We start from the raw sequence: 11626 nt of genomic DNA, 5'->3' as shown, positions 1-11626 counted from the left end.
AGACCAAAGAGAGTACTGAACTTCAAAGAAGATCAAGACCATCTGATGCCAACTCCCAAGATGTCTGTCTTGCCTAAGAATGTTTCTATACTTTCATTACAACTCATCCTCTTCTGCTATAGAGAGGAGTGTTGATGTCTCTAACCAATGTTCACAAGTAGAATTCTGGAGGAGATACAAAAAGACAGGACTGTGAACATTGGCCCAGGGGTCCCAAACTAGGGCATCCACAGGCGAAGTCCAACCAGAAGATGTGTTTTGTTTGACCCAACAACTGCTTATATCAACTGCTAAATTTAAAAAATTGAAAGATAGAAATCCGGATTTCTATTGCTTATTGAAAAAATGAGATTAACTGGCAGCACAAGCCCATGTTATAAGTTAGAAAAAGTGTCTAGAGCTATAGCTGTCCTTTTCAAGCTGGACATTTACCATCTACACCCTACTGTCTGACACTAAGTGTTTCAACTACATATGTCTGGTCCAGCTGCTGTAGGCATTGGAGTTCCTTTTTGGCCATACCCACTAATGTAGTTTATATAAAGTAAGCTTCCTGAAATCCAACCTCTTCATATTATCTCATAATAAAAGTCCTTCAATGATTCAGTATTGCCTAGAGAATAAAATACAATTTCCTGGGTGCCTGGGTGGCTCAGTCATTAAGCGTCTGCCTTCGGCTCAGGTCATGGTCCCAGGGTCCTGGGATCGAGCCCTGCATCGGGGTCCCTGCTCAGCGGGAAGCCTGCTTCTCCCTCTCCCACTCCCCCTGCTTGTGTTCCCTCTCTCACTGTCTCTCTCTCTGTCAAATAAATAAATAAAATCTTTAAAAAAAATACAATTTCCTGGCATGGCATTTAAGGTCATCTACAGATTGCTCTCAATTTTCCACTATTTCTCTTCCCTTCACTGCTCTCACATATGTCCTGGGCCACCAGCATCCTGGATTAAGTTTGTGCCCTGAAAATGCTCTACAACATTTTGTTAGCTCCTTTGTTTATAGTATTCCTTCCACCCGCATTCTCTCCTCCCTACCCCACCCCCTACACATCTACTAAAATCCTACTTATCCATCCATACTTACTTCAGATACACTATCTACACACATCCTTCTTCCCTTTTATCCCCGTGCCCATACATGATAAGCTCCAGGATATGTCAAGTGCAAAATGACCCACTGGGACAAAAGCAAAATAATACCCCACTTAGTCCTCCTTTAAAACTACAGAGCAGCACCTTTTAGATTTGTAGCTGGAGTCTCGGTTCTGTATCCTCTGACCCACCCAATAACAACAGAAATGATTGTTGTTAACGTAAGACGAATGGCTACCACTTAGTTTTTGTCATATATCAGGTACTCTGCCAAATGCTTTACATGCATTATCTCATTTAAACCATATGACAACCCATCAATTACAAACTAACACATCACACCAATGAAAAAAAATTAGATTAAGGGGCTTTCCCAGGGGTACATGGCTAGTAAGCAATACTTTGGGTACACAAAATCAGGACTGTCCAATTCTAAAGGCTGTGGGTTTTCTTTCCATTAAGTTATAGGGGACTGAGTGATTTTCCTGCTTCTGAGGTGTCCCTGCTATAGAGGAATCAGTGGGGATGAGGACAGAATCTAGAGGGAGAAGCACGAAAGACTCCGATCTAAGCTTTAAGGGAAAGAAGTCAAGCTGGACTTTAAGGCTTTCCTATTGTCAAGATATTCACCAACACAATGAGAGACGGTAATAAAGAGCAGAACGTTTAGCCAGGAAAGAAGAGCACACACACAAAAACCTGCACATATCTGGCTTTCTCTCTTGAGAACTGAAACAAAGGCATCAGCAACAGATGGAGGTATGAATGTAACAGAAGCAAAAAGAAACTTAGTATCTGGAATGGCTGACAAGACAGAATCCCAGAATCTGAGCCCTGCAAAGAGCCATCTCCTCTGCTGAACTGAATTAACTCAGTTGTACAGCATTTTTCAACCAGAAAGTCCATTAAAGAACAGAAAATTCAATGTTTCGCCACTTTATTAGCCTTTCAAATTAGATTACTTCATACATACTAATTTTATATTAATATAGGAAATAGAAGAATTCTGAGAACTAGGAATGCAGAAATCGAAATCGTCTATAAACCAGACAGGCAGAGGGACCCAGCAGAGACTAGCAAAGGCTGTAAGTCATCACATTCCATGGAAACATCCAGATGAAACCAGATGAAAAAGCCCTTTAACAATATTCCTAAACAACTGCTGGGACTACTGAACTCAGAAACACAGCAAGGTAAGCGATATGGATATTTCTACTAGTATTGATATGATATTCTGGTTCTCCGGATTAAAGGGTATTTGAAATAACATGTCAGTCTTGAATCCTAGCCATAAATATAATAAAGTCACAAGACAACTTTGTTTTAAGAGGACCCTATGGCAGCTTCCTTGTGATTATTTATTTCTCTGAAGACACCAGATATATTAGAAAATTAACAGCTTATATAACTGATTAAGTCAGAGGGGAAGAGAAAGCTGTAAAGACATCAATTTTAGAAAGGATTAAGGACAAAATGACACCTGTGTATTGTTTACATGGATTGTAACATTTCCTTTTATGTCTCTAACATCAATATAAGCACTCAGGATCTGTGAAAGAAGGAATGTGCAATCTAATACTAGTTAATTTATAGAGCTTCTGCTCCCTCATAAGTTATATTGCATTTAAATGCCGTCTGTCTCCGTTACCTTCTTGAGGGCAAGAAACATTGTCTACTTTTTTTTTTCTTTAATGTCTTAAGGCATAGAAATAGAGGATTCTCACCTGAGCATTTGACAAATGCTGATGAATGTCATTGGTATTCTGCTTTCTGGTCAGAAACATTCTTTAGACGAACTTAAAAAGTGTCATCATACCATCATCAATTCCTTTTTGTTTTTTTTTAATTAAAGGCCAGGGTTTTTATTTAAATTAAAGGCAAAGTCTCAGAACTAGTTAGTAGCCATTATTTTCTCTTGGAAAGTTTCTGGTTTCACCTATCTCCTATTCCAAAACTCCCAAATAAGTGAACTTGTAGGATAGCTGGACCCGATGTGGATAGTGAGGAAAGTGACAGCAGGGAGAAACGCAAAACCTCAGAGAGCACACCTTAGAGGCTGAGACATGTTTTCTTTGTTTCTCTTTCTTTAATTGTTACTATGGGAAAAGTTCAAACATACACAGCAGTGGAGATGATAATATAATAAACTGCCATGTACCCATAACCCAGGGTCAGAAATTTTCAAAACAAGCTTGATCTCATTTCCTCTGTAAACCTACTCCACACTCCCTTCCAGATTATTTGGAAGCCAATCTCAGAGATCATGCGTATCATTTCATCATTAACATACTCACTATGTATTTCTACAAAAGCAAAAACTCTTCTTTTTGAAACTTAACTTTGTGCTTCCCAAATTAACAATAGATATTTAACAGAACCATCTTTGGCTTTGAAACATACACAGTGACTTGCTATCAAAAATTTTTTTTGATGATGGTATAAAAGTTTTTGTAATGCAATTTGTAATACCTATCAAAAGTAATAAAAACTTTAATTCCCATGGATTATGCAATTCTTCTGGAAATTTATCCTGAGGAAATAATCCAGATAATTGAAAAGGGGGGGGAAATTGTGTATTAAAATGCCCACTACAATATTGTGATAGGGAAACAATTGAGTATTTATTAAATTATGGTGGATATCTTATGGAATATTTTATATAATAAAATTATTAAAAAACTAAGAATTTGGGAAGGTGTTTAAGTAAATTAATATAAGATGAAAATTGTTCTTACACTCTTATTACAACTTGGTAAAAATACTTACACATTTAAACAAACTTTAGAAAAGAACAACAAAGGGGTGCCTGGGTGGCTCAAATTTTGGTTAAGCATCTGCCTTTGGCTCAGGTCATGATCTCAGGATCCTGGGATTGAGACCCACATCGGGCTCCTTGCTTAGCAAGGAGCCTGCTTCTCCCTTTGCCTGCCATTCCCCCTGCTTGTACTCTCCCTCTCTGGCAAATAAATAAATGAAATCTTTAAAAAAAAAAAAAAAAAGAACAACCAAAAAAATTTAAGATGGTAGGTTTATGGGTGTTTTTCCTTCTTTATTTTTAAAGTGTTTATATATTAGTTGTACTGACTTTATACTTCAAAGTACTTTTTTATCTAATCTTTTAATTTCTTCATGTTATAATTCTACCATCTATCAGAACACATATCACATGTCACTTTCTCCATGAAACTTCCTCTAATCACTCAATATAATTTCCCTCTTTAAATTTCTATAACGCTTGACATTTAGCTGTTATTCACAAAAGTATCCTGAGAGTTTTTTATTTGAATATGTGATAATCCATACATTTTCATTTTGGAAGGTGATTCCTTCCCCCCCCAAAAAAAAACTAAAACAACTGTATAGTATTACTAAATAGATCTTAACTTTCAGAGACAATCACCAATATATTTCTACTATTTCTCATACGCTCTTTAACCTTGACTGTTGACTTCTCATTTCAACAAAATTGACAAGGTTAATTTCAGTGAGAATCCATTTGAGGCTGGTCTTTGTTTCCATTCCAATTTCCGAAAACATGCTGACCACTGGCATCAGCATTTCCAAGTTTCTTTTTTTGTGCAAAATAACAAGTCATGTTACAGATACAATAACAATACGTGTGGTTTCCAAACTTCCTTTTAGCAACAGAGCAACAGAACTCTCTCATCAAATAAACATTTCATGCACCCACAGTCCAAATACAGCAACAAGAGAGCTCTGCTGGTCCACAAAGACTATGTAGGGTGAAATAAGCATGCCGGAGAGCAAAAGCGCCGCCTGCTGGCCAGCAATTCTCCGTCAGGCTGCCCTAGGGCTCTTCAGAACCTACCTCATGAACCAAGGTAACAAAAAATACTCAAATAACAGTACAAACTCTGCAGTTCAGAAATGGATGGCAACTGTGCAGAGTGAATTTTTCACAGACAGGGAGCACTATCATCTGATAACAAACACTGTAAAAATCACATTTACCACACAAATGGTGCAGGTAGTAAGAACTGGACTAAGAATACCATTTAGCTACCTGAAAGCGCCAATCTTTAAAATTCATTTATAAAATGACTTGGAAATGACTTCTAAGGGACACCTGGCTAGCTCAGTCAGTAGAGCATGGGACTCTTGATCTCATGGTCGTGAGTTCAAGCCCCGTGTTGGGCACGGAGCTTAACTAAAAAGAAAAAATGTTCTTATTTTATTATCTATTTTTAAAGATTTTATTTATTCATTCCAGGGGCGGGGAGCAGAGGGAGAGGGACAAGCAGACTCGGCGCTGTACGCAGAGCACAACGGAGGGCTCGATTTCAGGACCCTGAGATCATGACCTGAGCCAAAACCAAGAGCCAAATGTTCGGCGCCCCAAAAGAAATGATTTTTGAAAGACTGAATTTTTAAGTCAATATTTAAAAGGTCATGCCTGAAAATGTAGTAAAATAGGGAAAAGTAATTTCTTTTCTTAGGTAAATGGCTTTTCTTAGGTAAATACTACATATCTGTTGGTAAGACATCCCTTAAGGCATGCCTAAATGACAACTCGGATCTTCAAGAAGGATGCCTCCAACTAATTGGAAGGCTTTTGTTTTGCTGAGTGAAGTAAGCACTTTGAGAGTCAGAGCTAAATTGTCATGGGCAATAGTGGAAATGCTGCACGTTGCCAACTGTTTTTCCATGTGTTATATAACCTCTCCTCTAAATATCAAGCATGTATTTAAGAATAATAGTTTGAAAGGGAACAAATTATTAACCTTCCCTAAGTGACTGAATGTTTCCATATGGCCCTAGTAGTAATACATATTAACTTGCGGGTTGTTTAAAATTTGTATTTGCACAAATCAAGCACCAACCCTGTAATTTCAAATGACATAATACTTTCAACTCAACAAGTAGTTTGAAGTCTGTCTTAACTACTTAACCAGATTAAAAATGCCATAAAAGCAGGGACCCTGTCCTTTTCATTTTTGTATGCTCTATAAAGCCCAGCATGCTACTTTATACATAGTAAGGTACTAGTCCACTAAACAGTTACTGAATTATTAAACTGCTTCCTTCACCAGGCTCTTCAAATTTCACCTGCCCAAAAATAATTCATTAGTTTCACCTTGAAACCCTACCTCTCCCCCACACCTAATTCTCTAATGTTTATCTCACTGTTGGGATGAAAATAATTTTGAACTGTATTCAGTACTGGGAAGGTATGGTGGCAGGCCATAAGGAACCCTCCCAAAGCCGTTCCCCAAGACAAAAGGAGCTAGGAAGGTAAGCCCGATTCAGAAAAATACAAGTCCTTTTTCATTAGATTTGAAAAGTAATTCTGAGCACATCATGATGTCTTACTCAAACTTGTTACTGGCACAAAATTATAGATCGATTATCTGGAAACTGGGAAGAAGGGTATAAAAGTGCAGGTGTCAGGGCTTAGGTATATAAAAGAAAGAAAATATAATTGAAAAAGTACTGGGTCTTTGATTTCTGGTAAGATTGAAGTCTTTTCATCAATTAGTTAGCTCCTACTCTTTTACTGTCCAGAGTTGTTTGCTCATTTAGCTATTAGATAACTACTGTTTTTCTAATTGATAACAACAGTCTTTAGAAATTCATACTTCATTTTTCTTGCATTTTTCCCAGTTTCTTTTTAGTGGCTATTTTATCATTTTTTACAAATACTACACTGTTTTTAAATTATTTTTTAACTCCCCAAACTAGCCAATTATGCCAGGAACATTTATAGAACAATAATTTCAACTATTATCGATTTGAGAGTCTACGTTTATTATATATTAAATGTATAGAGGGTCTGTTTTCAGAACTATTTTGTTCCAGGATTCCATCTACTTTTGTACCTGTACAATACTAATATTATTTTTATAATGTTTTCATATTTGGGGAGGATAAAATCCTATCATTACTTTTTCCTGAAAAAATAAGAAATCGTATTTAGTTTTGTTTAATTTTGCTTCAATTCTTGGAAGAAAAAAAAGAGAAAATAGAGTCCTCTATATCTGTGTGAGATCTGGGTACATTTTCTCAAGTAAAGAGGAAGGCTCATCTCTCCATTTGTTTATCATTAGGTAAATAGAACCACATACCTTTTCTGGAAGCTATGCCTTAAGATAACTGCAGATGATAGCTGCTAGAGATATTTTACACTTTCTCAGGCTAAGAAAGACTCCTCTCACCTAAATATCTGAATAGGATTGTAGTTGATGGTCTTCTGAATTCAAACTGGAGTTTTCACTTCATGATAGTATCTGAAAACTAGGAGCCAAGAAAAGAAAAAAGTTGAATGGAAAATTTCTAGTAGAAACAAAGTCCAGATTCATGGTTATCGAAGTGCAGAATGCAACCCAATGGTGAGTTGGGGAATATTTAATAAACCCTCAACAAATTCTTTAAATGAAATTGAGATATTTTCTAAGTACTGTTTTGTGGAAATTTGTGTAACACATGGGTGTGAGTGTGTGTGTATGTGTGTGTGTGTGCGCGCACGCACGCGTGCTGGATCTGAATCAAAGATACAAATGAACTTCTGACCGTGATAAAGTTTATTCTAACAAGGGTACCAAGGCATTTTTCTGAACTGAACAGCATAAATGACGATGTTCCCAATCCGTTTAAAAAAAAAGTTTTCCTGGGCACCTTGGTGCCTCAGTCGGTTAAGCGGCTGCCTTCGGCTCAGGTCATGATCCCGGGGTCCTGGGGTCGAGCCCCACGTCGGGGCTCCCTGCTCAGCAGGGAGTCTGCTTTTCCCTCTGCCTCTCCCCCCACTTGTTCTCTCAATCTCACTCTCATGCTCTCTCAAATAAATAAAATCTTTTAAATAAATAAATATTTCCCCTTTCTATTTCCAAATTATATCTTTATGACTTGGAGGATAGGTTATTTTCATGTTTACTTTCTTGAGAGAAAAAGATCTTCATTCCTTCATTCCATGCTCGTGAGGTTCCCCGTATCTAGACTAAGAGCCATGGTCTCAGAACAGATAGGGCCCAAATTCATCAGGATGTTGTTTACTCAAGAGAGAATGTGCCAGCCCCACACAGATTTCATTTTCTCTTTTCTCCCAAGAGTTTAAACTAAAAATAAAAGTACCGAGCACATAGTAAGCCTATTCAAGGTATGCATATTGTAATATTGTTCTTACAGTGCTCAAATTTTTTATCCAAATAAACTCAGAACATACTTGTTCCTTTTTTCTCTGCATAGTACTCTGAGCCATAAGAACAAACACAAGAAGGCTCCTACCTGATTCATTTTATTCATTCTATGATGTACTCTAGCTACTTACTCTCTTTTGTGAAATGGCATTATCTTCTATCTAATGCCCAAGTGCATCTTCACCATGCCCAAGTGCATTATAAACCAGTCTAAATAACTTAACTTCTAAGCTTGGCAAATGGAGACCACAGAGGGCGTCATAACTGCATTGTCTCCTGCACCATGCGCAATCTCTCCCCAAGTGAGATTTTAATCTAAAGGATTTTGAATATATACCCTTAACATGAAAAGTTTTTGTAATGATTCTGTGTGTTGCCTTTGATGTCCCCTAGGCTTAGAGAACAAATAATTTGCCTGTAAAGACATACAGAGTGACTTGAATATTATAAATTAAGATAACAGTATATAAACAAACTTAGCTATTAATAGCTCTGTAAACTCAGAGATCTTAATATTCTTCTGGCCCTAGTAATTTATCTCCAAATATTAGAGAAACCAATCTGGTAGGTTTATTCATTATGGTGAGTAGGGTCTGGGAAAATTAAGGAGTACTGGTAATCAAGAGCTAACCATATCAAACTGCAGTCTCTGTCAAACCTTATTAAATATAACTTGGAAATAATCACATTTATTTATTAATAATCAGATGCTTGATAAACACAGATGTTTCCTATCTAGGATTTCTTTCCACCACAAAAAACCTAGTGCCGTATTTATTGCATCAGTAGGTTGCCTTGTGACCCACATTCCCATACACGGACTCTAAATTTCATAAAAATAATTGTTTTAAAGAACCTGTCGAATTTTCTGAGGAATTCCTTAGATAGCACAGTGCTGTTTTTCTACTCATAAAGTAAAAGATTTCTTGGTCAAATGCACTCAGATAGCAGGTATTTTTCAAAATTTTTAGTGAAGACTTACTATTTTATTTTTCAGAGATTATATTTGAAATATGGCTCAGAGTGACTTCCTCTACCCAGAGAACCCACGGAGAAGGCAGGAAGTAAGCCGTCTTCACCAGCAGCTTCTTGACTGCTTATCTGATAGTTTCCATGCCACTAATACGCTGACTGAGGTCTTAAACATGCACTTGGGGTGCAGGCTGGCCTCCATCGAGATGAAAAGAGATGGGACCATCAAAGAAAACTGTGATATCATCATCCAAGCCATGATGGAAATCCAAAAGGAATTGCAAAAGGTTGATGAAGCACTAAAAGATAAGCTAGAGCCAACCCTTTACAGAAAACTTCAGGATATTAAAGAAAGGGAAACAGAGAAAATCGCAATAGTACAAAAGGTCATTTCAGTCATCCTGGGAGAAGCTACTTCTGCAGCCAGTGCTGTAGCTGTTAAACTTGTGGGCTCAAATGTCACAACTGGCATCATTAGCAAGTTGGTCACTGTGCTAGCTCAAATTGGCGCTTCTCTCCTTGGTAGTATAGGAGTTGCTGTTCTTGGCCTTGGCATAGATATGATCTTCCGTGCCATCCTGGGAGCAGTGGAGAAAACACAGCTTCAAGCAGCCATTAAAAGTTATGAGAAGCATCTGGTGGAATTCAAGTCCGCTTCAGAAAAATATCATCATGCCATTACTGAGGTCACTAACACAGTGAAACACCAAATGAAATGAACAGCCACTGTACCATTGGAATATTTTTCTGTTTTTCTCAATAATAGTGTTTTGCTTCTTTGATTAGGTTCATTTTCCAAGTTTCCAACATGGACAGAAATACAGTTAACAAGTTGGAAAGATGGTTTAAGGGACGCTAAAACCAGAGGACTCCAGAGTTTTGTATCAACAACGAATGCCTACGTCAGTTGGTGCTAGACCCTGCGAGGTTAAAGATTATATCCCAGGATACCTTCTTACTTTGCTCTACCAGATCAACATTAGGTTAAATGCTATTGTGTAAGAGCGGGTGTAGGGGTTACCTCTTCCTTTTCTAATTCACCACTGGCTTCAGACATCATTTATTTCTAAGGGGATGTACTTAGTAACTTCTGCCTAGACACAAACTGTGGACCTTTGAATGAAATAGAAATACTACCATAATTTTGACCTTCAGCTTAAGTCCAATTTTCAATAAAGTAGAAGAGACTGAAATATGAGTTGTAACAATTTACTTCAATGATCAAAGGACGCAATGGTTCTGTAACTTCCACTAATTACACCCTATAAACTCGAATGGATTTTTAAAAGATAAAAGTTAAAACTGAAAAGATAAAGGTTCTGTTTCTATAATTGCAATCAACCCTGACCAACTGTGGTATGATGATTAAATAGCCCTCATGTGAATGTTTGAACACTCTGGAACATTTTAAAAAACAAACATGCAAATCCCAGCTACACGTGCATAAAATGCATTTAGGATGCAGGAGAGGAAACTGTTACTCTTTTAGGAATTTGTTATTTAAAGGAGAGTCAAAATTTATTACCTCATGAGTTTCCAGAAAAATGAAATTTCATTTTCTACACTAGCACAATGGAGGATGCTGTCCTTGCTACATAAAACTTCAGGTGCCCCATTTCATTTATTACCTGATCTCAGAAAAATCCAGAGGCTAAGGAGGCCTAATGGTTCAGTTAACTTCTGCAGACAGAAGTGTTTTCTAAATCCTTCACCAACCAGTAACTCCCCATTGTGACTCTTGGGTTCTACTTACGTAATCATTAAGTTTTGTGTTTGTTATAGTTGATTCTTGCATCTAAGTACAAGAAATGTGTTGAAATTTTAAAAACCTAAGCATATGTCTAAACTTAAAAAGCTAGATGAAAGACTTTTTCAAATGTATTCTTCATTTTTCTCTTGTCACTACTTCTTAAAATTAGTTGCAAAACTAAATTAGCTCACCTCCAAAATTAAATTCTATTACTTAACTTACAAGTTCTAAACTACAAGACCTTGTTATTGCTTTTTCTGGGACTCAAAATTCGGCCTAAAACCAAATCATTTTCGAAGACTTCTACCTTAGTTTAGGTAAAGAACCCATCTTAAATGGTTAAGTGCACATTTAAATATTCTGCTGTTAAAAATTAATGTGTATCTCTTTCAATATTTTGGAATATTTATAACTAACAGTAAGAACTGACCTATACCTAACGTATATTCCAATAAGGAATATTTAGATCAGAAATGACCAAGGGTATCTCTTAAAAATAAAATGTTTAAATATTTAAACTTACCTTTAAGGGGAAAAGATAGGGTAAGAGTCTTAGACAAAGAGTGGACAGAAGAGAAGGGAAGGACGAAGACTAGACCTAAGTGATAATCCGTATATACGTATAGTGACATCATAAAGGACTTCTAGCTGGTCAAAAGACCAC

At 36.9% G+C, this 11626-nt stretch overlaps 1 protein-coding gene across 1 annotated transcript; it reads left to right on the top strand.

Moving 5' to 3' along the window:
* Positions 1 to 1638: 1638 nt before the first annotated feature.
* SMCO3 (single-pass membrane protein with coiled-coil domains 3) lies at positions 1639 to 10372 on the top strand. Its single transcript, XM_031028634.2, has 2 exons — positions 1639 to 2282; positions 9238 to 10372. Exon 2 carries the CDS (start codon positions 9254 to 9256, stop codon positions 9929 to 9931), a length of 678 nt encoding a protein of 225 aa, XP_030884494.1. The 5' UTR covers positions 1639 to 2282; positions 9238 to 9253; the 3' UTR covers positions 9932 to 10372.
* The last annotated feature ends 1254 nt before the right edge of the window (positions 10373 to 11626 follow it).

Source organism: Leptonychotes weddellii, chromosome 5, assembly GCF_054177405.1.
Source record: "Leptonychotes weddellii isolate Sample4059 chromosome 5, ASM5417740v2, whole genome shotgun sequence".
Classification (NCBI taxonomy): Eukaryota; Metazoa; Chordata; class Mammalia; order Carnivora; family Phocidae; genus Leptonychotes; species Leptonychotes weddellii.
Note: the sequence above shows the minus strand (reverse complement) of the source record. Positions and strands in the feature narration are given on the sequence as shown.